The sequence below is a fragment of the Pomacea canaliculata genome, linkage group LG1 (genome assembly GCF_003073045.1).
Source record: "Pomacea canaliculata isolate SZHN2017 linkage group LG1, ASM307304v1, whole genome shotgun sequence".
Taxonomy (NCBI): Eukaryota; Metazoa; Mollusca; class Gastropoda; order Architaenioglossa; family Ampullariidae; genus Pomacea; species Pomacea canaliculata.
Genome location: NC_037590.1, coordinates 38,366,075 through 38,393,952, shown reverse-complemented (window position 1 = coordinate 38,393,952; position 27,878 = coordinate 38,366,075). Strand labels below are relative to the sequence as shown.

The following is a 27,878-nucleotide window of genomic DNA, read 5'->3' as shown; positions in this document are numbered from 1 at the left end:
TTCCCTCCCCCTCTTGTTTGCCGTTGTTCTGAGGCGCTCAGGGTTAACAGACTCTTACATAACAGACTAACCCACATGACTACAATCTACTCAGATTGCGAGACATAAGTAAATACACAGTCTAGTCGGTATGACCAGAAAGATTGATTGATTCTTTATTGGTTTTTTATTTGGTTCAAGAGCAAGAGTGAAGTAACTGTCGGAGTCATTATACACCAAAGAACTGCTGTAAACATAACACAATTATACAAGATGGTCAGTTAAAATTAACTTCTTATTTTATTAACTTAACTTATAATAATGACAACCAACCCTTGATACAGCAACTTTGGAATTTGAAAAATGTCAAGAAGATGAAATACTATTGACCAATAAATAAATAAATAAATAAATAAATAAATAAATAAATAAGACAAGGTTTGGTTTTGTTCAAAGCAGACTACAGAACATTCAGGTTTGTACGACATCTCAGTAGTAGCTGGCCATGAATAGAATTGCTGGCTAGCAAAGTTGATTTGATTTCTGATGCCTGAGTGAACACAGCCGCTGCACGGCGATGGCGGCGATGGCGGCGAGGTTGTAGGGACGAGGAAATCAATGCGGCTTGGCGAGCGCCGGTGTGGTCCCTGCAATCGCAGAACACCGGAAACTCAGAGGGCCAGCCAGCCAGCCAGCCAGACAGCCACAGGGGGAGGCTGGGATCGTGGAACACTGGAATCTCAAGCAGACTAGAAGGACCACAGGAGACTGAGATCGCGGTGCACATTGAAAACCACGGACACGACAGCAGGACATCCGCCGGACACAGGAAGCTGTAGGTGGAGCGATCGAGTCCACCTCCTCCGAGGCTCATCGTGCCAAGTCAGGGGGAGATCACTCCTGGTGCTATGCTGATACGCCTGTCCCTCCTGATTGAAGCGCTGGTGTGTGAGACGGTAAGTATTCTCATGTCTGTCTGTCTGTCTGTCTGTCTGTCTGTCTGTCTGTCTGTCTGTCTGTCTGTCTGTCTGTCTGAGTGCCGTTGTGTGAGAAATATTCATAGTACTCAAGCCACAAATGAAAGCATTATATTCAATTTAGTTCTTCATCTTCGCGCTCACACATCTTAGTTTTTAGATGACGAATGTTTATTTTTTTAAAAATACTGTTCTCTTGTTCATGTGGAATGGAGCCCGTCATTATAAAAAATCAACTAAAAGGCCTAGAAATAGTTAAAAATAGAATGGATAAATTATAAAAACCGTTTCTTAGACTATAACCCTAGCATGCAGGCGAGAGAAGAAAAGACACTAAGGCATGCCGTGGCCTATGCACGTTGAGCCACTCACATCTACCAGACACCACAAATATTTTATCGGTATCGACAGCATCGCATTGAATGAGGTGGTTGTAGGGACAGGAATGTGAACTGCGGACTTGCAACATTCTAGGAATTTTGTTATTTACATAAAATCCTGTGCAGTGTGGGAACCCATATCATTAGAACATTAGGCCATCGACAAACAAATTGAAGTCGGCAGATCGGACCGAATGTCGTAAACGGCCGCACAGCCAACGGTGGGGATCAATGTGGAAGCAGTCGTTGCAGGCAGTTTATTTAGTCCTTCTACCCTTGTCCTGCACCAGCAACGTAGCAACGAGGGTGACACAGTGGTTCTACTCACCACAGATTTGTTTCTTCCTCCACCTCTCTTTCTTTCTTCGTCTATTTTTCTTTCTTTAATTTTTTTTCTTCGGATCATACATGTCAACAGTTTTTTGTCATTTAGCAACTTTAGCAGCTTTAAAAAATACTTATTTTTTAAAGTAGATTTTGAAGAGATATAACTGTTCAAAATCTTTACTTTGTTCGGTTTTATTTGACGAGTGTTGAAAAGATAGGAGTGGAAAGGATGACCTCACCAAGGAATAAAAAAATAAAATTAATGAAGTATGACATTTATCTAGCTCGGTTTGCACAACTGCACTGTTCAGCGAGATGAATGCGGACAAATAGATGTTTTTTCCACTGACACCTGTTGGTCTGAGTGCACTGAGCCATGCTGCACTGAGAGGCTCTGTCAGTGTGACAGGTGAGGCGTGGCATGGAATCCGCAGGCACGTGACTGATGCGCGTGCCAGTCCTCTGCCTGTGTCGACAGTTGACGACGAGAACACGTCACTGCATGCAAAGCTTAATTAGGAGCTTGGGGCCGAGTGCACGACACGACACTAGGAGCTGGTTAGCTGGCTAAGTCGATTATAGTAGTGAAAAACCTTAGCAGACTGCTAGAGCCTTCATGTCCCTCCGCGCAAAAGATTCTTGAAAAGATTTGAGCTAAACTGTAAATTTTGAGAGCAATCTTGGCTTTCTCTTTCTCTAGCGGATAGCCAAGTAGAGCACTGGCGTCCAAACTGAGAGCGCGCTGGTTCAATGCCCGACTAGCGCAGCAAACTTCCCCCAGTCAACCCAGCTGGCGGGAATGAGTACCTGACTCCTTAGAGGGTTGGAGAAAGAAAGGTAGCGAGGGAGAGCAGATGTAACCCGCCCTCACATAAAGCTGATCCCGAGAAAACTGAGGTTTCTAACACCTCAACCCGAAAAAGACCTGAAAATATTAGGGGATGGCCTTTACATTTGGCTTTCTTTTCCCTTCAATACCCACCTCCATCTCTGTGATTATTTAGAGGTTCTTCCTTCGGGCGCATGAGTTCGTATCTCATTGTAATAATTATTTTTTAAAACAATTTGGAAGGTACAGGTTGGTTTATGTAGTAAATTTTATGCGTTTTTGAGATACACGAATAATAATATCAATAATACCTTTACACTGTGAAGACCTCACTCAGTGGGAGGACTGAGACAACAACAACTGCGTGCAATCGTGGTCCCCATTTTAATGTCTTTATGTGCTTGGGGATATTTGTAGGCATGTATCTCGAGAACGGAAAGGTGGGTTGTAAAATCGTGGATTCTGATTGTACCTATCTTTACCCACTCATTAAGAAAACAATGTACATCCCACTAAACCAGGGGTGGGCAATTAATTTTCCCAAGGGGCCGGATGAGAAACTGGGATGGTTCTAGAGGGCCGGACTAATATAGTTAACTCAGTTTTATCCAATACTGTATATATAGTATATTTACTGGTGGGCGGCCAGCGGGCGGGCCGGTCAGAGACAGGAGGCGGGCCGGATCCGGCCCGCGGGCCGGCGTTTGCCCAGGTCTGCACTAAACCTTTAACACTACGAAGGAAGTCTACATCAAGATAATTTCTAGCCAACCTCTAAGAATCGACCCTTCTCTGGTTTCTTTTCTCCACAATTACAAAAAGTCAGGTGTTAAAAATGTAGTGCCGAGAACAAGTTCCTTTTTGTTTCGCGGTCTGGCGTTTGTTGACAGTCCCGCCAGCAACCTGATGCCAGTAATTATCGTTTCGTGTTGCATGGCGGGTAACAAGGAGCGTTAATAATTCATAGCGCGGAGTGATACGCCACAGGAAGTGACTGCACTATAAAAAGCACGTGAGGGCCGAGGCGTTCTTGCCATCAGGCAGGTCAGAAAAAGCTCGAGAGATCGATACTGTGAAATCCATCGCAAGAATCTCCATCTTGCAGCCATGCTTCGTGTTCTTGAGTTGCCGGCCTTGTACTGTTGTTATGTTTGTACTGTCTACGTGTTGTTTGTATTGTCTATGTGTTACTTATACTTGCTTGATGTCATCAGTTGTGTTTTTGATTTCTAATAAGCCAAGAAAGCGAAGAAAGTATATATCTTATTAACTAAGTACGTCAGACAACTATTTTCCTGAAGAAAAAGATTTTTGTCAAGCCATGGATACCACAGGAAGTTCCATTATCCTGTTATTTCCAGTTTGACAAACCGGTCAACAAGGAGGTTGGGTTCGACTAACCCCAATGAATCTGCTAAAAAAAAATTCAATGAGCTTTTTGAAAAAGAACAGAAGTTTGACTGTCGATAAGTGTTTAAAAAAAAAATAACATGTATGGCTTTCCTTTCTTTATTCAACGTCTTTGTCCTTCTCTCGCTTTTATTTCGGTTATTTTGACAGGGAGTTATTAAGTCCCTTTTTATAGATTGTTTCTGGGCTTCTGTGGCGGTAGAAAGGCCTGGTTATTTATATGGCTGATGGGTGGACAAAAAAAGAATGGATTAGTCTGGATGGGAGAATTGTCCAGTTCTATATTTATCGATGACGATATTGGCTGACTAGTAAAGGTAGAGAACTCATTGTGGGTATTAACGCTGTTGGTGACAAATATAAAACGCGAAACTTCTAAGTCTACATTTTACAACATGTCTGTTTAACTTTCTCGCCACAAAGGTGGTTAATTAAAGCGAGAAAGGCAGAAGGCGGAAGCCAGATCACGTGGTAGAATTGATTGGCTAGCGACAAGTGTTGGCGTGTAGTAGATTGTTTCCCTTGGCCGCCATGGGGCCTATTTCCTTGCTGCTATTTACACGGGTACCAGGCTGCCCTCAATCAATGCCTGTCGATGGCCATGGACGTTTGTTGAATCGGGGACCGCCACCTTCCGCCACACCCCACAGCAAACTTGTGAATTCGCCACGGGAAAAAGGTCCGTGAGGCGTCTTGGTTCTGAATTTATTCACATTTTCCATCTTCACCTGATTAATGAGGTACTTATAGGATATGTGTTATTAATTCCAATAATAGCACAATAGCAGATATCTTGACTCTGGGTATACAAGAAAATTGCGAAGATTAACTTAGGGTCCGAGTACAGAGACGTGAAGATTCTTGCGGCTCGGGTATCGGGCGTTTGATTGCGTGCGGAGGTTGAAGAGCCTTGAGAAACCCGTGTTTGCACTGCTGTATGGCGGGTATGGGCGTGGGCTAACACCAATGTCTAGATGGCCGTCTTAGCAGCATTTGCCATCAATCAAGCATGGTTGCAATACGGTTAAAGAACAATTGCAGGTCTGGTGGCTGTGACAGGCCTACACGTGACAGGACGTCTGTCAATGCTCTCTTCCAGTCAACTAAACGGACCTGCCATGCTTTGCCACACTTACAAACATCTGACCCATGGAATGTAATTGACAGAATAAATAATTCCTTCTGGGTCTTCTGTCGCAATGGTTCGTCACCTGTACAGCGAGGTTGTCCTGTGTTCGAATCTTGTCACCGGCACACCATTTTTCTTCAGTCACAACTTTGTTTCACAGGGACAAGTGCCTCTCCCTGATATGGCCTTTGTTGCTATTTTGGCATGAAGCAGCAATTCTACCAATTTCTAAATGCTCAGTAAAGCACTCGAGGTTTTGTATGATTTAGGATGAATTGTCATCAACAGCAGGACCACTTAGCTCAAGGGAAACCACTCCACTGGCTTGAGTTGTGGACTTGTCTCATGGCCCTGTTGCCGCAGCGACACACTCTCCCGAATAATTTTATGAACCATTTCGAACCATCCTCCAAACGACAGCCACAGACACACTCTCAGACTCCGCAATAAAGCAGAAAGTTTTATGAACCTCTCCCCGGGTACAACAATTCTAATTCCGGTGCATCAGACTCCTTGGCGACCACCGATGCTAAATGTCACAGACGAGGTAGCTGAGTTTAGAAGCAATATTGAAAATTATTTGCCTACCTGCCTGCTTGTCGGTGTGTTATTTCGTTCTTTGATTTTTTCATCCACCAAAGGTAAGAAGGTTTCGTGAGTATCCGTCGCCGAGTTCAGGTTAATAGTTAACAACTATCGATGTTTTCATTTACATCTACCTTATTTTGGCATTTACGAGTTTTCTTTGCGTCGTCATGTGACTGTCAGTCCGGGTCAGGGAAGCTACGAGGTCAGAGTTCAAGCGGTTTGAGGCACACGTCAATGACCTTTTCTTGTCCTATGTGGACCATGTGAATGACCTGCGAACCATCCACTGCAACCACAAACACACAATCTGTTTCCTTCCTTTCTTTTTTCTCTTCCGTTTCCTCTGGGGCTGGAATCGATGTCCCCCACTTTGAGATGCACGAAGTTCGTAATAGCTTTGAAACAGAGAGATGTTTACTTTGTACCCTGGGTGTCCCCATGCATTTGTGTTCATTGTTTGCATGTCCTTTCTGTGTGTCATTAATGTGGTGTTAGATGCGCCGATGTGTCAAATGCTTTCTTTAAATCGCTGGAGACCACTAACGAGTGTTATCTGTCCTTTTGTAAGTTTTCCGTCGTCAACTTGGTGCTGCTTTCATGTTGGCAGAAGCGTGAAGTGTTTGTTTGTTTGTTTGTTTGGAAGGCTACTGCCGTGATATTTGCTGGAAAAGAATATCTGAGATATTGATAATTTTCTGTATGTATGTGAAATACAAAACTGTCCAGTATATGTACAAACACTCTTAACTTAAAAATGAAGGGAAATAACCCATTTGAAGCTAATGATATCACAGGAAAAACAAACAAAAATCAAAGTCACAGTTTAAAGAAACAAGAACAAATAGAAATCGTTGTTTCGTCTTGAAATAAGTTCCAAAAGAACCCTCTCGTTGTATTAATATTTGAAATAATTCACTTTTTTGAAAAAAAGCTATTATAATTAACAAAATTATGCTTGGTATATTTTTATCAGGTGCTAGAAACTTTACCCTACCAAATATAAAGCTCTTTCACTCAAAGATCAAATTAAATGCGATAAAAGGAAAGTTTCTTAGTTGCCTGCCTACACTGTTCAATTTAGTTTTTACTTCCGAGTGAATGTTAGAATTTCCGCAAGCATGGCCGCTTGCTGTCCACAGAACTCGCTGCTAGGCACCAGAGCCCACCCTCGCACCCACCCTCGGTTCTTTAGTCTCAGAATCCTTATCTTCGACACGCGTGTGACGGCTTTCTACCCCGACACCCACCCTCGTCCACTGGTCATCGACACCTTCATCTACCAGTCGTGGTGGAGGTCGGCCAAAGGTTGGTCTGGCTGAGGAAGAGGAAGGGTGGACGGTCGCACGACACTAGAGGGGTAGGAGTAGGGGTGCGGTGGGAGAAAAGTGAGCTCACAGTTCGATCTCTGTGTGGCCATGAGATGTTGCCATGACAACGAGTTCCTGCTGTAAGTCGGTATGGGGGCCATAAAAGCGTAGTGTGTATCACGTGACAGTAAGACAACAGCCTTTGTGTAGTATTGGTGGGAGAGACACAGCTGAGAGAAGAACTGAAGTATTGTAATCGTGAAGTAATATTATAGTAATTAGTGGAGAGCAGGATTTGTCTGTTGTAATTGTGTAGTAATAATGTAGTAATGAACTAGGAGAGAAGACATAGTAGAAATAAAACACATTCACAGGGATGAAGTACTTTCATAAATATAGTTTGAGATCGCTATTTCTATTTAATATTTATATTTAATATATTTAACACCAGCAACGAGATTTACACACAATGCGGCAATGTAACCACCCAACAGTATTATTACATATGTCCTTCTGTCATGGTGGAATATTGTCAGCATCTGTCATTACATCATTAAAAGAACACATTAGTGGGTGGGCGGGCGGACAGACTGAGGGGTGAGTAGGAGACAGAGAAAGCAAACAGGAATGTAATGGCTATTGATCAGCACCCGTGGTCTGTCGGGTATGTCTCTAACAGGGATTCCTTTCTGTCGCAGGCCACCCAGGTTACCTTGGACCAAGCGAGATGATTGGCTATCGAGTTGTACAACCGTCTGAGGTTTGAGTCCAACACCCACAAGACTTTCTCCACACCCTGGGTAGATTGATGACGAATAGTCCACGACGGGGATTCGATCCTAGTTTGAGAGAAACAGGTTTCTGAATACAGAAGATCAGGCTGTTTCATTCGAGGCTAGCCTAAATCTTCAAAAGTAAGTACTTTTCCAAAAAAAGAAACTGTGTAGTTATTTTTCAGAAGTTGATTGCGTTCTGCATTTTTTACCTTTTCGCTTTCTCCGTCTCTCTCTCTTTCGCACGCTTATGTGTGTGTTCGCTCACTCAGTCACAATAATATTCAAACCTTTCCTTCTTCCATTTTCAATTTCTAACCAAAAAAGAAAGTAGTTTTGCGTTCACTTTCCTGTTGTAGTTTGTTATATAGTTTTTTTTAAAATTTATTTTAACAAAGCGACTGTGTCAGCCGTACCCCAGGATGGACTGAGTTGCTGCAACTCCCGAACTAGTCTCTAGTTGTCTAGTCATGGCTACTGTCTAGTCTGAGATGCCCGAACAATGTATGTTTATCACGATCAGTTCCAAGCCACGACTGCGTAGGACTAAAATTACCGACTTCCGCAAGGTGGGTGCAGTGTATTTTTATCCCATCCACCCGGACCTGAAACCTGAGCTGATCATCAGAGAAAAATCCATGGCCTCCCTCTCAGGACAAAGCGACATTAATTGGATGAACAATCCTCCCTCGTCGTGCCGCCTTTGATGTCGTCTTGCTTCTCATGGACACATTTTGCTTCATTTGATATGTCGACGATGTCGTTTGCTCGATCTATCGATCTCTTCTCTCCTACACTTTCCTTGACCTTTTGGAGAAGATTAAAAAATCCATCCGCGGGCATCGGGTGTCGCTGGTATAACCACAGACAGCGATGGCCGTAACAGGATTTAAAATCCACACGGAAAGGTTTGCCCGTGTGTTAATAAATAAATACAGAGAATGTGATCAGGATTGATAGTCCATTCACACCAAGCACATTAATCGGCGAAATGTCAGGGTGAGCAGACGGGGAGATACATGTCTTACAGGTCTGTTGGATGGATACGTGTGAGAGGAAGGGGAAGATGGCTGAGCAAGCATCTACTTATGAGCTTGCATGTGAATGTACCCAAGACACCCTTGTGTGAATGGGTAGGGTTGGAGGGTTACAAAGGATGCCGCCGACAAATTTTCAGGATTCTTCCTTGCATTCAGATCCTTGCGTATAGCCGCCAAAGACACTTTAATAATGCTTGTCCTTTTTGTCACACGCTCTTCATTATTGGTAGCTCAGAAATCCCTTTTTTTACACATTTGTGAAGATAAATCAAGAAATAGCCGTAGCCGACCAAAAGTCTCAGCCTCTTTACAGTCGTCTACAGTCGTCTGCTTTGATTGTAGTCCGCCTTGCCGCTACCTGCGTGTGTTCTTTAGTAGCCATCACCTTGGATCTTCCTCCAATTTATTTTTGTGGTCAATGATTGCATCACCGATACCTTCCCTGCCAACCCCTCGCGACAAAATGTTATTTTAAAAGCTAGACTGAGAAAGGTACCGGCGGCAAGCCGCCCACCCTGCTGTGTGTGTGGTAGCGGCGGTGGACCAAAATGGCGCGAGGATGAGCCAGGAGCGAGGACGTATCGACCACAGGCCGGCACGTGCGGCAAGCACGCAGGAGGTGAGGGAGGGGGAAGGGGAAAGAGGAGGGAGAGGGGGCGGGAATGTGCATTGATCACCGCTAGCCGCAGCTACCACAACCCCCGCCGAAAACGGTCAGTCGCTGTACCGTCGTTCGTGGTGTGAAGCGTTTGACTTCGGGTGGTGAGCCAGAAACCTTCGCAAGGAGGGCTGGACAAGGGACTGCATCGCAGCCATTGTGTTCCTCTTCGTCAAGCCATCGTGCAGGTGACTGCAAGTCCGGCTCCTTGGCTTGCCTCCGATGCTGCTGCAGCTTTGACGCCGGTATCTAAACAGGTATCTAGCCTTGCTTATTCCCTCGTCTCTATCGTTTTGATGCCACAAGGGTTAGGGGGATCTAGCGACCATGCATAATGCACTCCTCTTCGACTGGTTGGCCTTCCATTGACCCTCAAGAAGCAGACGACTCTATAGTCAGAGGCATAGAGCGATGTTTGCTTAATCTATCCAAACTCACTTATTTAAGATTTCTTTGTATTGTAGAAAAATATCCTATGCTGGGATTTGTCATACTCTTTTGTTGTGAATATACAAAATATTGTAGGTCTTTGGTCTGGTACCTACCCTCTGTTGACAGGACTGATCGTCAATAATTTTCTCGGGATCTTTATTCTTTCATTGCCTTTCATCTCCATAGTGAGAGGAAGCTCTTTCCCAGAAAAGAATATTTCGCAAGGTATGTTAATTTTGCGGTAAAATGTTTCCGATGCAAGAATGATGATCAGTTTTGATTTGTAGTTATATAAAAATGATTTGTCATCCATTACAACTACCCAAGACCGAAAGTCATACAAAAGCTTGTTGTAAACTAAACAAAACTGATGTAAATAAATGTAAGTAGTTGATGCTTCTATCGATAATTCAACAAAAATATACACAATCCATAGGTAGACAGATAATTTAGAGAAGTCTGCAAATCAGATACACAGATTTCTATCAGAAAACTAGGCAAGCCTGGACAGATAGAATAATTGGCGTACAGACACACCTGAGATTGCGGACAGACAACTCTAATGACCTAAGGAGCCTGCAAGTCAGGACTGACAACTTTCTAATGGAGCGAGGTTTGTCGCGTCCTTCATTATCCAAGATGATTATTGAAATTTCCATTGATTCCGCCCGTTCAGCCGCACAGCAGGATGCGGAGCCCTCGAACTGTCCTCGATTAGCTCCCTTTGCATCAACGTTGGCCTTAAACTACCTTGCCCAAGGGCCTTAATTTAGCACATCTTAGGACTGCAGAGGCGCTCTCTCCTTCTGTGTGTGTATGTGTGTGGTGGGTGTGTGTGGTGTGTGTGTGGTGGGTGTGTGTGGTGGGTGTGGAGAGAATGAGGTCTGTCTGACCACCATAATGTCTTTCCCGTTGCCGGCATTGATTTAATTTGTTCTAACCTTTCTTTGCTACGTACCCGTGTATGTGTGTGTTTGTCACAGGCTTTTCCAAGCTTTGCAGTAAATATCTGTAGATACACAAAATCTGCTGAAGGTGTTACTGATGATTTGCGATCCCCAGCCGAAGTTTCCGTACTGAACTGCCCCAATGAGTAATCACATTCCCATTCCCAATGAGTAATCACATTCCCATTCCCAATGAGTAATCACATTCTACGGCGCACAAATGTTATGAAGGCAAAGGCAGTCCGACAGCCACTCACAGGGAAATGCCAAACAACAATGTTGTAAAAGGGATTTTATTCCCGGATTCACACGATTGCAGTCTTTGCTATACTTCATGTCTGTACTTGCAAGAGTTTCTGAGGTCAAGGGTGAATGTCAAGGATATTTTAAAACAATGCCTGGCAAGTGTACTTCAGATGGCAATAACAAATTAAAAGATCTGGGAGACAGAAGCCAGTAACCCTGACTAATATCTGATAATGATGATTCATGCTATGTTTTTTACTCTTTCTTTATTTTCTTACAATGAGGCAGCGTTCATGGTAGAGGATTTGGGAGGGACAATATTCGTTGAGGTTTTATATCAGCATTAGAAAGATTCACCATTAGGTATTTTGTGTAGCCGGTTAACAAATTTATTTAACTGTTAGCCTCAAACAAAGACTGATAATCAAACATACAATTTACTCGTTTACAGAATGTAACGCATTACTACCAAATCAGCTGATTCCATCACGGGTTTTGTAGCAGCATCCAGCAAGCCATCATTGTGGACCATTTCCCAGTCCCTAGCAGAACATTAGGAGATATTTTTCGTGTCAAATTATAGTGAAGCAGACTAATGTGTGATTCCTTGCCTACCCCCTTCCTCAACCCCTGTATTTTCGCTGCAGAGGTTGCGGTGAGTGTTAGGTAGCTGACTGCGTCGATAAGGAGGACGGGAGGAGGGTCTGGTGGTATTGATCTCTTCCGGTGGAGAGGATCGGTAAGCATCCTAAATCAAGTCGGAGCCAGTCGAGGTACCAAGTATGGGAATATCCAAAGGCACAAACCCTCTTTTATAAGATGAAATGAGTTTTTAAAATCTTGCTGGATTTTATTTCTCATTAAAAATGAGAGGAAAGTGCATTGGTAGAGTTTAACAGAACAGTCTTCTGATAGCTGTTCTCAGGACACTGTGACAGTATTCACTAGTATCTGAGTTGACCCCATGACAGGTGTAAATAGAACAATACACTGTGAGTTGGGATTTCCATTTTCCCAAGAAAACAATGACATTTTGAAATTTGCTTTCCGGTCCTAAGTGGAGGATGCAAAAGTGGCAAAATGCGCTCCAACAAATTTCTGCATGCTTGGGGAAATGTGCAAAGCGGATAGGAAACACGCATGCGCACAAGACAAACCAGTCTTTTTATGACTTCTCTCCAGAGAGATCTTGTTTCTGGTCTGTGACTTTCTGGACAAAGTGGCAAATGCCTGTGGGTCCTGCAGCGTGGTTGAATTATTGAATTCCCCACCTCGAGACATGTCATGAGTTATGCTTGTCAGGGGCCTTGGTGGAATAGGATGGAACACAAAATAAACGCAGTCAGAAAGAAACCGAGCAGCTCTTATCAAGCTTTAGGGAAAAGAGAAAGGGAACAAAAGGAAACTTTTTGCCACGATAATGAGCAACATCATTAATCTTGTGTGTGTGTGTGTGAACATTTTAGGTGAGTTTAAGGCTGTGGAACACGTGCACACACGCACATGCACGCCTATGAACCCACACTCGCTTGTCAGATGAGCCAAGCACAGGAGAAACAAACTCTGTGAGATTCTCCAAGATGGCTGCGCCTGAGTCTGTGAGCGAATTCGTCTTGTTTCCAGCTCACACTGGTCGTTGCCTGGTCACCAAAGCCATTACCTGGGCCAGACTCCATTTTAAGTGCCCTTTGATTGCTGCATCCACCCCTCTCTCACGTCTCTCTTTTTCTCTTTTGCTCCCTACCCCACCCCATCTTAAGAACCCCGCTCCTTGCTGAGAATGGGGCACACTGAGCAGTCTTTAGAGAAAAGACTTCCATCTTTGGGAACAGGTGGAGCTGTTTTCCTTGTAAACACTTGTTTATGAATCATTATTTAGGGAAACAGTGTTTCGTACCGATCTCAACCCTATTAATGGACAAATTGCAGTCAATGAGACCTTTAATGTAATACTTCATCCTGGTCATTTGCCTCAACAACAATCGGATGATAAAAAACCCGAGGTATTGTTAAGGACAGACAATTTGAAAGGGCCCGTAACCCCACTAACTTTCCAAGGAGAAGTAGGGGTCTGGGTTGTTAACCAATGCAATTATCGTGCTGCTACTACCAATCTTGCTTTGGTAGTGGTGATAAGGCGTGATGACAATGACATCAGCGAAGACGTTAACGCTACTGCTACCACAACGACGACGAAGCTGCTGCTGGTGAAGGCGATGACAATAAATAATCAAGCATTCATCATTTGTGACAACGGGATAAAGTATCACACAGTCGAGAGTTCGTGATCATCTGCTCCATCCCCTATTTCTAGCTCTCATTTTCAAGAGGTGACCCATGCTGCTGCCAACCAATCTCGCGGCAAGATCAGACAAGACACTGTTTCACGCAGCCATACATCCCCATAAGGTCTGGACAATCCACAGCATCTACAGAATAGCAACATCGATTTTCGAGACCAAGCTCATCACTTGAGGGAGAAAAAAAAATCTGTTTTATTGATTTGAAGATTTCATCATCCCAACGTGAAGTAAGCCTCCCTCTTACCGAGCCGGTGAGGTTCGCACGGTTCGTGTGATCATGGAGGATTGTCTTCAAATTCTTTTTAACAGAACCAGTTGATTTTTGTGTTGTTTCTTCACTGAGTCTCATTTGGATCGTTTTCTTTACTGAAAAAAAATGTTACAGATTTTTCAATTTGGGAAAATGTATGGACATATGCTTTGTTGAACGAAACAAACGAGAAAATGAAAAATTCTCAAATTAACGCTCCGCCACGTCGACAAAATTGCAGAAAATTACTAGAGCTGTGCATGGGAATGAAAATGTCAACACAGCAGGAGAAAAAGTCTTGGCCTCAGATGACATCGCCATTAAGTGTTCTTGACGTCCAGAACTCGTTTCTGCGTGGAAGAACTCGTCTGGTGGCTGGCACAGTCCCACTCTTGCTTTCGATTATGTCAACGAGGGTGTGTTGTACATGTGTGTTGTACACTTCGAGCTCTTTGTGCTTGACACTAGCGCCTGCTACATGTATTTTAAAATACCAGTTAGACATTACAAAAAACATTTACTAGCAACTGGTTGTTAGCGGTAACGGATAATCAACTGTCTTCCAATGGATGCCGGGAAGGTGGCGGTCAGGTCAAACGAGACAGCCGAGAACAAGTGGGCGAGTTGACTGTCGCTGGTACAATAAACTTTTGGATGAAGTTGTTTTTGGCGATAGAATGGTTGGCAGATACGACCCGGAGAATACCCGATCCTTATATCGAAGACCTGTTGCTACTCATGGCTGCTTCGCATCCCGCGGCAGTCTCCATCGAACTGTGCTGATTATCTCTCTGGTCTGTAATTAATGGGGACTCTCATGTCTTGCTCCAAGGTGTTAGTAAAACTGGCTGACTGTCGGTCTATCTTTCTTTGTCTGTCTGTCTGTCTGTCTGTCTGTCTGTCTGTCTGTCTGTCTGTCTGTCTGTCTGTCTGTCTGTCTGTCTGTCTGTCTATCTGTCTGTCTGTCTCGCTCGAGAGATCTTAGTAATGCTAGTAATTCGTGTGATTACTATTATCTGGATCAGAAGGATCAGAACTTTTCATGTCATTAAAACATTCATATTTTCCATGCCACAACAAAAACACAAATGTTGTCTTATTTATTTCAGATCTCCCGCCGTTTCTCAACCAAAAATTTGTGTTTTGACGGGTGTATCCACCATTGTCTACTATGGGCATCCACATACCCGGCCTGATCGCCATCATCTTCTTCTACCTTCTCATCGTTGTTGTCGGCCTGTGGGCAGCGCGCAAGTCCAAACAGACGGGCGCCACCGCCGACAGCGAGAATGTCATGTTGGCCGGCCGCAACATCGGGCTGCTGATCGGAATATTCACCATGACAGGTGAGCAGATGGGCGATAATAGTCACGATGACAAGTGGTTGGGTGGGAATATTCACATTGACAGGTGGACGACTGGGTATGGGAACATTGACGATGACAGATGAATGACTGGGTGTAGCCGTACCCTCATTAACCTTCACGCTCTATTATTAGCCGACCTATGACGTCACAGTCCAGGTGAGAGTGCAGACTGACCAGTGGACGTAGGGGCAATGAACGGAAGTGGTTCACAGTGTCTAGGCCATATCCTGGGAAGGTGAGGCCCATCGCTCTCCTTCTGTTACCCTTACTTTCGCTGACACTCATTTCTGTTAAGTGGCTGCTGGGCTGTCAGATGGAAGTAACAGCCAAAAGCTTGAGCTTGTTTCGAACCAGCCACCTTCTGCTCCTCAGCGAGAGTACTAACCACCAATCAGCGGGACTGGTTGCGTGTATTACAACGTGCGTGCGTTCGTGCGTGTGATTATTGTTAGTTACACACTGACGATGCCCTTCTCCGATACAGTATGCTCCAGACACACATGATATCACCGAATACCATGGAAACCCGCAGAAGCAAGATCGGACACCGCTTACTTCCAACTCACAGTTTCTTATTGGCCAATCCCTCACTTCTTTTATCTCTCATGGGCCAATCACTCGTTCTCTCTCTCTTCTCCTCTCCCCTCTCTCCCGATATTGATTTTGCCCTCTGACCCTCACATTTATCTGTCAAGCTTCTAAATCGGGATCCGTGTGAGGCTGTCGGTCATGGAGAACTTGGAGACCCTGGTCCGGTCAGTCGGGTGCACAGCTTCCTCTCCGCTGGTTGAATAAGGACTTGACAGCGGTGACGTGTGCATCATCTACAGGTGCTCACCCATTAGAAAGATAGGCAAGAGGGTAAATAAATCCACTAGGGGCTGAGCATTTGCCCTGAATATTATAAATGAGCCCAGAGTTTCAGCCCTTTAGAGGTAAGCTCAAAATATTTTGTAGTTAAAAAAAGCTGAGTGTATTGTTGGACTAGACGATCGCTGGAAATGATAGAATATTAGAGTTTTCCTGAAATAGTACCGCAGTAGAGGTAAATCCAAAATATCGCCGCCGTTATTAGAAACATTTCCGTTCCCAGCACGTCTCCATCTTGGTTCTTTTGTAAAATATCACCTGCGCTAATGCGAACCGAGGACGTTTGGCACTCCATCAAGCATGACAGAGGGAAGAATCATGGCTGCCGTGCTGATGTTGCATAATGGGACTTGTCATCGCCGCGGGCAAGACGTGAATAGTGGCGATACCCTGGCAGACCGCAATTTCCATCTGCCACTGAGTGCAAATAGAATATTGATCCTCACCTCAGGTCTGACACCTTATTGTGTATTCCTTCCTTCTGTCACTCCCTTGCATCTGCAACATCGCACTGCAGACAAGGAGAACGTGTGAAGGTGGGCACTGGACCCTCGCTGGCTCAGTGGGCTTGACTCTAGCAAATAGGTGGAAAGGGGGGAACTATGATTAGATCTTATGTTGGAAGGAGAGAGGGAAGAAGAAAAAATTCATTCTCGCTGTCCAGAAAGCTTCTCCGACCCCCGGGGGAAATCTGCGGGGGATGGAATCGTGACTTTTGCAGCAGTTGTAGTCCGAGGGAAGGAGTTCGGCATTTCAGATAAAGATAAGCGGGATGGACTACGTCATTCTTGTCTACCCGACTATCTCGTCTACCCTTAAAACATCTCCCTGACTATTTCATCTAGTCGAATATTTCATCTACCCCCCTGCCACAGTGCATGCTGCTTCCACTGTCTGCAGACCGATCAAAGTACGATAAACCAAAATAATGAAGTCATGATGACATTTGCGATGAAAATAAAAGAATAGAAGACAGGGCTGACGTGAAGGTAGAGCGGACAATGGAATAGTAAGCAATCGGGTGGATTGTAGTGTCACCCTCACCCGTTACTCCAGGAAGTCCCACTATGTTGTTCAATTCCTCTGTGAACACATCAAACGGTTGCCATAGCCAACGAGTTTCTCTGTCTTGGACATCGTCGCTGCCAATAGTCATGTCCAGTCATGTTCAATAATCGAACTGACTGCACCCTTGGCCACTATTCTGGTTTCTAGGTTAATTTATTTTGGTAGGAAATATAGGTCACTGAGGCAAAATGGAGGCTACCGAAGTGTCTCCCCGCATCCCCTCCCCGAAAAAAAATGCGCCGACATCTGTTTTTCCACGCGTGATTCGAACCTTGGACTCATTGGACTTGAACTCATTGCTGTGTCTACAAGTGAGTGTTTCGCCCACTGGGATACACTAACAGCCCCTCCTTCACCCGCGCTATTCTGGGGCTATTAGCTTGAATTTGGCGAGGGCTGGAAGTGTTCCGAGCCGCCATCAACACGCCACCATTGTTTCCTTGGTCCTGGCTGTCCCCTGCTGCCCAGCCATCCATCAGCCATGAGGAGCTTTTAATGAAGCAGGCTCCAGCCGCCCACCAGTCTCTTTGCCGGGTGTCTGTGCGTGGGTGCACGCACTGGCCTGCAGGGGTCGGCGTGCGGTTAAGAATTTCTGAAAAGTTTTCCGAGTAATCGGAGAAAAAGAGCGATAACTCTGCGACCTCCCGCTGACCACCCGCGGACGTGGGCGGAGTGTTTGTTGACCAGTTGGGCAGACGGAATGGCGAGCTGAATGGCTGTCTAAAATTAGTTGCCGGTTTCTTGAGAAATCTTTCTTTTTCTGTATATTTTATCTTTTTTTTTTTTTCCTTTTAATTTTTCTTGCTTTCCTTTTTATTCCTTTACAGTGATACCTCGGTTCTCGAACGCCTTGACTTTCGACCAAATCGGTATTCGACCAGGAAATTCGAGAAAATTTTGTCTTTGAATTCGAACAAATATTTGGAACTCGAACATCCGAACGTCCGAGTTGAGCCGAGTTGAGCCGAATGGCGTTCATTCTGCCCAGCGCGCCTTGCTTGCGTCATCAGTGACAATAACCATCCCCCTTCCCTCCTCCCTCCACATTCATTCCCTCCTGCCATAAAGTTTGGTAAAGGTACAGTAAATGAAACACAATTTACTGTACTGTACTGTACATTTTATTTTTTTGTTTTAATAAATACACTTTTATTTCTTATTTCTTGTTGAGACTCATGTTTTTCTACATATATACAAATTAGGCCAGTAAATAGGCATTTTCTGGGGCTTGGAACGAATTAATCCAGTTTCCATTATTTCCTTTGGGTTTCATTGCTTCGGTTCTCGAACAATTTGGTTCTCGACCGTCCTCCCGGAACGAATTATGTTCGAGAACCGAGGTATCACTGTATTTGTCTGTATTTTTTCTTCTCTCTATCTCTTTCTTTTCTTTTTTTGCTGGTTTACTTATTTTATTTTTTAAGTTTCTTTCTTTCTTTTTTTTTTTTTTTTTTGCTACCTGCATCCAGGTAATGGCAGTAGCAGAAAGAAATGTTCGAGATCTTTCTTTCTTTTTTTCGTATTTCCTTTCTGGAACGACCCACTAATAATGGCATCAAAGGAAGGAGCCCTCGAGTGTTTTCTGTCACCACTATGACTTGCGTAGTTTTCTTTCTTAGTCTCTCCTCCTCTGCCAGTCTCTTTTTCTTTTTCTCCCTCCTCCTCCTCCTCCTCATCATCATCGTCGTCGTCGTCGTCATCGTAGTCGTCGTTGTCAGCATTGTTATCACCATCTTTCAGCTAAAAAAAAAAAGTAATAAAGCATCTCAAGAAAGTAATATTTCCTGGTCGTTTGTCTGTTGCAGCCACATGGGTGGGCGGGGCCTACATCAACGGAACAGCCGAGATCATAGTTCGCAGCGGGTTAGCCTGGTGTCAGGCCCCCATCGGCTACGCCCTCAGCTTGGTCGTCGGTAAGAAATGGCAATAAGTAACTTTGTAATGAGACTGTGGTCAGCCTCACCTACATCCATAGTTTTCTTTCTTTATGAAAACTTAAGTTCAAATCGATGTTTAGAAACATCATCTCGACTCGGGGAAACTTGATCTTCCAATTTCTGTCATAATCTCTCAACTGGATTCTACTTGAATAAAAGAGAAAAGCTGGTTTTGACTTTAAAAAAATTAATGCCATGAAGTGAAATCGAGGCAGACTGTCAGGTCCACAAAATTAGTCAACGATGAGGCACAGCCCGAAAAATACAAATCTAGGACAAAAATATCTCGCAACCCCACTTTTTCCGAGTTTGTATATTGCTGCACCTTGAAGTGATGGTAGTTTGTTAATGGGGGGAGGGAGGGGTTGGTGTTTCACACCGAGCCAGCAACTAAGAATATATTACGGCAAGGCAGCCAGCCCTGTAAACAGATGCCACATGCAGAGAAAGAACAACGTGCCTGACACGAGATCTGAACCTAGGACGCCCAACCCTCGCTGTATTTGTGACAGTCGCTCACCGGACCGCCCAGGTAGTTTGTTGGGAAGAAAAGAGCGTACGTCATCAGGTGTGTACTTATTTAACCAGTGCAACTGCACTGTAAACTTCTTAAATTTTGTTTAATTCGTGTGATATTCATGTCTCGAAGCTCTCACTTCTTCTTTCTGCTGCAGGAGGTCTGTTCTTCGCGAACAAGATGCGAACAGAAGGCTACGTCACCATGCTGGACCCTTTTCAACAGAAGTACGGGGAACGCATGGGGGGACTCATCTACATTCCAGCACTTATGGGCGAGGTTTTCTGGACAGGCGCTGTTCTGTCTGCCCTTGGTAAGTGTTTTGTCTGCCCTTGGTAAGTGTTTTGTCTGCCCTTGGTAAGTGTTTTGTCCGCCCTTAGTAAGCGTCCTCTTTGCCCTCATTTAGCAATGACACCTTTACCACCGAGTAATACCATTTAACTTAACAAAATATAACTAAAGAAAGATACTATTGAGCAACATTAGCTGACATTGCTAAATTACATGAAATCTACATAAGTTAGAATTTTGTACAAAAAAAATACCCGATATATTCATCAAAGTTGAGTTTTTCTACTGGGATTAAAATTTTAAAACGCTTTTGTTGGAAATGTTACACGACAGATCGGTTTATTAGATAGGACAGCTTTATGTGACCACAGCTTAAGTTATGCATCGAGCTTCTCATCATGCACAGCACCGCTAAGTGGCTGCAGCGGAAGGATAATGCTCGGTGTCTTTTACAGAATTACCTCCCTTGGTCCCGCTTCTTTCCCCTGCTAATTGGCGATGTCATCAATACCGCGACATTTTCGCTGCGCGGCAGTTTAACCTTCTGACTGCAAGCACGCGGCAGCATATTGATTCCTGGAAACACTAGGCGGTTGCTAGGTTTATGTTGCCGGCTGAGGTTGATATCTTAAGTTTATGACAATTTCTTTTATTGCTTTCCTTCGCAAAAGACGTAAAAGGAAACCAAATTATGTAACGGGACTTTTCTCCCTCTCTCTCTCTCTGTCCCTCTGTCTGTCTCTTTGTCTCTCTTTTTCTCACACACACACACACTCATTATCTTCCTCTCCTCTCCCTCTCATTACGGTATCCTCCTTTTTTTCTTTTTTTATTTTTTTCTTGCCTCCATTTATTCATTCAGACTGGATAGCAAAATACACTGAGCTTGTCATTTAACTTTCACTTTCAGTAGATAATCTACAAAAGAATGACACAGTCTTCTGTGTCTGATTTGGTTTGGTTAGGTGAGGTTTGGTTTGGCTTGGTTAAAGAAGGTCTGCTTTGGAGGACCAGGTTTGGTTTGGCTGGTTTAACTCAACTCTGTTGGGTCTGGTTTGGTTTGGTTGGGATTGCTTTTGTCTGATGTGGTACAACTCCGAGCAACCTGCAAATGTTTCAGTTGCTTGCAGCTTGACACGATTTGGGATCTTGATCCTGAAAGTCTGCTTCCGGAAGAGGTAAGATTATAGAGTCAGTTCTTATCTTAAAGCAGTAACGCTCGATTTCAACGCGACGATAGTGTATAACATGTTATATCTACTGCACATACTTGTAAAGGGAACTTTATGAACTTCTTTGTGGAAGACGAAATGAAAATCCATACTTAAAATGACAGAGTACGGAAAGACGAAATTGTCACTAATAGATTTCTTACTAAGCGCTGACGTGGCCTTAGCATGATGGTTACTGACTGAGGGAGGGGCATGAAATGTGGGTGGAGGAACAGGTAATGACTGAAGAAAAAAATTATCTCATAATTGTAGCATTTTCCTAATAGGCAGTCTTCTATGTAACCGTGATGGCAATTAGTAGTGCGCGCAATATATGGTATGGCGGAGATTTATGTCTCCATACGTATACGTTCGTGTGCACTTGCAGTAGTGTGTCTATCCGTCTGTTTGATTGCTTGTTTGTTCGTTAATCTGCCTGTGTGGCCCACCTGTCTATCTGTCATTTTATATTACTCTGTGAATGTTTTTTTGCTTATGCAAATGAATGTGGGTAAGTCTTTGAAAGAAACAGTTGTCTTTAAACAACGGTAAACGTTAATTTTAAAACAGTTTAAGGGCACTGGGAAAAGACTGTTGTCCTCAATTCAGCATCGTAATGAAAACCCTCCATAAGTCCTCCTATTGACCATTTCGTCACTATCATCAGTTGCATCATATTACGTCATCACTGCCACACGATGGCATCATCGCTTTCCTTTGATGACGTCATCGTCGACATGGAGACGCTGCTTAACGCGCGTGCTGGCGGTTTTTGATTACAGGCGCCACCTTGTCGGTGATCATGGAGATCCCACCCCAGCCCGCCATCATTGTGTCGGCCTGCATAGCGCTCTTCTACACGCTGATTGGTGGACTGTACTCCGTGGCCTACACTGACGTCGTCCAGCTCTTCTGCATTTTCATCGGGCTGGTACTGTACCGCTCCCCGTGTCCTCCTCGCCCTCTCTCAAGCCTCCCCACCAATCCACACCCTTCTTACAATCGTTCATGATGAAATTAAACAGCCTGGCTTTGTTTTAAACAGAGTAAAAACATGACGACGACAGTTGCACCTCATGATGTGTTGTTGTTAGGTTATGTACAATGAAGACTTTGGACATATTACAGGTGCTGACTTGATGTTTAGGTCACACGTAGTCTGCAAACAAATCTGGAAACATACATAACTTGCTGTGGTGGGTTTTGTCCAGTGGGCAAGTTTCCCCTTCGCCATGGCCCACAAAGCCGTGAGCCCACTGACCACCAACGCGACTGAGGTGTGGATCAAGAGTGTGGACCCCACGTGGTCTGGCTACTACATCGACTCTTACCTGGTTGTCATCTTTGGGGGCGTCCCATGGCAGGTCAGGTCAACGGTTTATGTGAAAATCCCTTTTCAGACAAGTTAAATATGCATAAAGACAACAAAGACGGACTTATAGATAGAGAGTTGCGGACATAATACATGTATTACCATTGTATGAATTGATTGTTGTGCATTTTGTTGTTTATTCCGAGAAGAGAATTACCCGATGGGATGTGACCATTCTACTGTCAACGAATTATTTTTTCAAGGATGTCTCAGAGAAAGAACTTTGACTAATGAGTGAAAAATCTATCTTGTTGTCTTGTACGAGGAAGAAGCAGGCAACTAAATATAGCTCTGCACTACAACAACCCCTCCAACCTCGTCACCATCCCTCACAAAGATGCACCATATATTTTATGTCTAACCTTTAAAAAAATAAGGGAAAAATGAATAAGAAGAAAAAGACAGATAGAAGCGGGATTTAATTTTCTGATCTTGTCAAATAAAATAATTACAATCGCTTACAGACCATAACCGCCATCCATCCTATGATAATGAAATGTATCCACAACATGTGAAGCCAGTCTACTGCAGCCACTGGTTAAGATGTTCAGTTTATTTGTTTACAGGTTTACTTCCAGCGGGTGTTGTCAGCAAAGACAGCCTTCAACGCGCAGTTGTTGTCGTACATCGCGGCCATTGGCTGCATCGTCATGGCCTTGCCCGCCATGTTGTTTGGCGCTATTGCTGCTGAAACCGGTTAGAAGGCACTTAGTGTGTACGTGCGTGCGTGTATGAGTGGAGGAATGTGTGTGTGTGTGTATAATTTCTTCATTACTTGTCATCAAACGTCAGAAACATACTTTTAGAGGCACGAAGGCAAGATCTCACGGAGAAAGGACATGATGATGATTATAAATGTACACTGCTGTATACTACGTTTTGTATAAATAAATATCCACTCTTGTATAGTACATTCAGATATAAATAAATGTCTAACGTTGTAGACTACTATCTGATTTAAATCTATAAAACCTTTTGTATTTTTTATTGGAGGGAATAGGGATAAAACTCTCACCACTTGTAACTCAGGGTCTGAAAACCCCCAACCTTTCTTTTTTAGTGGATCTGAACATACCTTGAGTGTGTGTGTGTGTGGTGTCTACATCTCGATTTTAATGGTAAATATGTCGTAACATTGTCGTTATTGGACTGTTTGTCTGTTTTAGACTGGAACAACACAGACTACAAGGGCCCGGTGCCTATTCCCAGCGAGAACTTGAACCTCATCCTGCCCATGTGCCTGCAGTACCTGTGTCCAGCCGCGGTCTCCTTCATGGGGCTGGGCGCTGTCTCCGCCGCCGTCATGTCATCGGCAGACTCCTCCATCTTGTCTGCTTCCTCCATGTTCGCTCGCAACATCTACAAGCTCATCTTTCGACAGAAGGTGAGTGAACTGTCACTGTGACAAGGGGGGAGCATGAATGTCCCTAGTGTCATGTCACCTGGTCTGCTCATTGTCTTTTCTCTGTCTCGTCTGACAAGGTTACAAGACCAAATGGGAAGTTAACGTGTACTACATACAATGTTTGCCTTAATTATACAGATTATAAATGACGATCCTGGTTGTTACTTGGAAGAAAATACAAAGAGGTAGATGGATAGACACACGGACGGGCAGGCGGAAAAGCAAAAATATACAGTTATTTATTGTTTGTTGCTTTGTACTTTTGCTTCTGTTGTGTATTTTGTTGAGTATTTTTTTTGTTTGTATGTGTGTAATTCTTATTAGTTATTTATTATTTTTTTGTGTTTTTATTTGTCGATATTATTTATTGGCGCTGTCTGATGTTAGGCCTCCGAGATCGAGATCCTGTGGGTGATGCGCGCGGCGACGTTCGGGGTGAGCGCCATGTCGCTGGCCACGGCCCTGACGGTGTCCTCCATCTACGAACTGTGGTTCCTGTGCGCCGACCTCGTCTACATCGTCCTCTTTCCTCAGCTCATCTGCGTCATCTACGCCAAGAGAACCAACACCTACGGGTCGCTGGCCGGCTACATCGTCGGCCTCTTCTTCCGACTGAGCGGCGGCGAGCCGTCCATGCACCTGGAACCCATCATGAAGTACCCGTGGTACGACGAGGAGACCAAGTTCCAGCTCTTCCCCTTCAAGACCTTTTCCATGCTTCTGTCCCTGCTTACCATCATCGGCGTGTCCTTGCCCCTCAAGTACATGTTCGAGACGGGCATGATTCCTCGCCGTTACGACTTCTTCATGTGCATCGTCAACATCCCCGACGAGAACATCGTGTTGGCAGCCCGCGACGGCGCCACGGAGCACACCAGCATCGTCTCCTACTACAAGGACGGCAGCGGGAAGATCAACCCGGCCTTGCAGTACTCCAGCGAGGACCTCATCGCCGAGAACGGCTACGATACGATTGAGGAGAAGCCGAAACTGACTCACAAACTATCTGTGACGAAATAGTCCCAGTCCCCACCTTACTCCCCGCCCCTTAACACACCTTGCCGCGCACGACCAAGCTAACCCTTCTTCCCCAGACTTGCTGCTGCTGTTGCTGCTGCTGTTGCTGCTGCTGCTGTTGCTGCATGGCAGTTGGGGGAGGCTGGGAAGGAGGGAGAAGCAAGAAGCATTGCCGTTTAGATGTTTAGATTTTTGCCCGATGTACATACAGCGCAGAGGACTGTATTCTGTGAACTGCGCGTGCATGCAGCAATAGAATGCACGTGCAACGCAGCCGATGACCTTTACGAGTCTAGATTCTCATCGTCATACCAAAACCATTGCCAATGTCCGAGATGAGCAGAGTACAGGCCAGAGCGCTACAACCTCCCCTCGTCAGATGGAAAGAAGATGGTGGAGGATTGCAGATCCCTCCCCGCACACAGAGGGCGCTGATGATCGACGTGGGCGAGATTGTTGTCAGAAATTATTAATAATAGCCAGTTAGGAAATGTCGGGAACGTGCAAACGACCTTTAAGGTTTGTTTAATGTCTCCTTTTTCTACGTCCCGGGAACGTAGTCCTCAAGGAGATGAGAACAGAAAGAAAAGAGGGGAAAGTGCGAGTTCCTTAGTTTGAGTTCATTCATTAGCTGATATGTACTTATAGATGCAGTTATTCCCACGTGGCGTAGCGAGTCCAGTACTTATATACATGTATGCAGAGGTTGCGTGTGTATCCCATGTATAAACATTATTGCCCTGGTAGTGGTAGTCGTGGCGATGTTTTGGTGTTTCACAAGATGACCTAATTGTGGTTGAGAGGTCATGAATGGTGTCAGGACAAGCAGCTGTGTGTGTATACGAGCGTGCATACTTATTTGTGACTTTGTGTGCGTGCGTGCGTTCAGTTTGTCAGTTTGCTACATCCTTTTTGCATGTGTACAAGCTAAGTAGTCAGAAAAGGACAGTGAAAATGCAAGACCGCTGTCAGTACTGCTCTCTCTTACACCTGCTTCTAACAGGTTTCTAGTCACAAACTTGTTTCCTTTGATCAAGATGCTGTGGGCCATAATTTTTTTTTTAATTTAATTTTCTTTTCTTTTAACTCTGCTTACTACTGGTAGCTGTCCTGACCTGTCTCTTTACTTGTTCCCGCTGTTATCTCCCTTGCATCAGTGAATTGTCTCCCCTATTAGGGTGGTAAATCTTCTCATGGACAGGATGTCAGGGCGGTGCCTCTCATTCGTGTATGCCGTGGAAACCCTTGTATGGCCATGCTTCTTTTCTTTGTATGCAGAGAAACCTTTTCAGGGTCCTTCCACATCCTGCTATATGCAGCGAAACCCTTGATGCTTTTTCACTCAAGTATTTTAAAAGTAAATAAGGTTAAAAAGAACCGTTTGCAAAAGTATCAGAATCATTTTCAGAGAATCATTCGACAATCTTTTAATTATATACGACCGCATATTTGACCTTTGATTCCTTGTCTAAGATTAACGGTTGTATACATCTTTCCCCTCTAAAAGCAGTCGTTGGGGTTGTAACAGCAAAGGTAATGTTTAATCGCTCACTTTGGTGTAGCTGATGATGAATTAGATGAATTGTCCATTACTCCTTTCACCTCTAACCTCAGTAAGTTTGCCTTGGTCAGCCTCAGACCGTGCCTACGTCCTACAACTTGTCAGCAAAACCGTTCCGCCGAAAATGATTGCAGGTGTTTGTCTTCTTCCCAGCAAATGTTCTGTTCAGCTGCTCCTCCCTGTTTGGTGCTGACACTGTGACTGCCTACGTCCGTCTTTTCTCGGTTGTGATGGTGTGGAAGGAAAAAGAAAAGCTCCATAAAATTTTGTTTTGATGGCTTTGCTTCCACAGGTTGTAGAAACTAATCTTTCTGAGGCCCTGAGCTATTCAACTGGGTATTGTTGAATAGAAATCAGAAAACAGGATAACTTTCCTTGGTAATTATTTCATAAAGTTCCAGATGATATGCAAGTGTTTTCATTGTGCTCTATTTTTGTTTTATATTATGATCAATACAAACCAAAACATTTAATGAATATCTACACTAAAACAGCAAAAAAGGAGACTTATTTCTTTTAGTTCTTTTTCTAACTTTGGTATCTTCACCTCCATGACACAACCTGGGTGACACTGGTTGGTCTGGTTTGTATTGGTTTCGTTATAAAGATCTGGTTTAGTTTGTCGGGTCAGGCAAATTTAATGAGGTTTGCCTTCTCTCTTATTCTAGTTTGATTCAGCTTTGGTTAACTTTGGTCTGTTGAAGCTCCTATAATGATTTCAAATTTAAAATTGTTTTTGATCATGACACATTGTCTGGGACCGTCATCCGGGAAGTCTGCTTCCATTATCATTTCCCCTTATAATCCCTATCAAATGTAGAGAATTCTATGGGTGTCTTTAGTAGATTGGAAAGAAATTACAACAGGTCTAATACAACCACATCACGAAGTCCACTGACGAGCCAAAAGGTTAGGGATGGTGTGTGAACACGTGACACTTGTTGACTCAGCTGTCGTCGTCATGAAACTGAAAATGTTGCGAATCGTATAAATTCTGGAAATTATTGCTGTGTGTGATACTCCGACAGAATAGCTGCTTTTCTGACAGATATAATAGAACAAAGCTGATAGAATATTAACAAAAGGTCATGAGTATGTTGTGTACAGTGCTTAAACATGTCCACAGAAAACAAAGTTGTAAATAGTAACTGTTTCTTAGCTAGAGTACCGATCCATTTATCGTCGAATGTGGTTTGCTAGAACAGTCACCTGTTACCGCGAGAGAAGCTAGAGATATTGTGTTGTGTGTGTAGTGCTGCAAAATGGAGATGATAAAAAGTTCATCATTCCAAAAATAAAAACGATGTCGGGTTCTCTATTATTCCCTCCCAAGTTCCTCTCTCCTCTTTTTTTCATCCAGTCTTATTTCTTTCTTCTTTCTCTGACTGAACTGTAATTCTTGCCTGATCATACCAATGTTTGGTTCTAAGCTCATCTGCATTCAAGTTTCATTATCAATAACATCATCATCATCGTCATAATCAGTATCATCATCATCCGGCAAGTCGAAAACTGAAGATATGAACAATAACAATACAGAAATTTCCACTCACACGTTCCGAAAAGTTCTTCATTAATCGTAATGCGGGTGACACTTTGATTCTCATTACCACGGCAAGACTCTAAACACATTTCTGATGTTGATTAACTTGGTTTGAAACAATAGTGATGTTCAGACACTCATATC

The 27,878-nt window shown here is 43.9% G+C and overlaps 1 protein-coding gene across 2 annotated transcripts; it reads left to right on the top strand.

The window, feature by feature from the left end:
- The first annotated feature begins 508 nt into the window (after positions 1-508).
- On the top strand, positions 509-27,492 carry LOC112557034 (high-affinity choline transporter 1-like). 2 transcript variants are annotated; one of them, XM_025226604.1, is made up of 10 exons: positions 509-935; positions 7,625-7,840; positions 14,685-14,921; positions 18,686-18,793; positions 19,492-19,647; positions 21,619-21,767; positions 22,048-22,200; positions 22,775-22,904; positions 23,375-23,592; positions 24,001-27,492. In XM_025226604.1, exons 3-10 carry the CDS (start codon positions 14,747-14,749, stop codon positions 24,631-24,633), a joined length of 1,722 nt encoding a protein of 573 aa, XP_025082389.1. In that variant the 5' UTR covers positions 509-935; positions 7,625-7,840; positions 14,685-14,746; the 3' UTR covers positions 24,634-27,492. The 2 variants fall into 2 exon arrangements, with proteins under 2 accessions (XP_025082389.1, XP_025082399.1); XM_025226614.1 differs by lacking the exons at positions 509-935; positions 7,625-7,840 and adding an exon at positions 9,356-9,654.
- The last annotated feature ends 386 nt before the right edge of the window (positions 27,493-27,878 follow it).

Bases quoted from the DNA above. Each gene is read 5' to 3' on its own strand.
- LOC112557034 (XM_025226604.1), top strand. From the start codon at position 14,747: ATGGGCATCCACATACCCGGCCTGATCGCCATCATCTTCTTCTACCTT. The intron at 22,201-22,774 runs GTCAGGTCAACG...ATTTGTTTACAG, and splicing joins TTGGGGGCGTCCCATGGCAG to GTTTACTTCCAGCGGGTGTT. The intron at 23,593-24,000 runs GTGAGTGAACTG...GTCTGATGTTAG, and splicing joins AGCTCATCTTTCGACAGAAG to GCCTCCGAGATCGAGATCCT.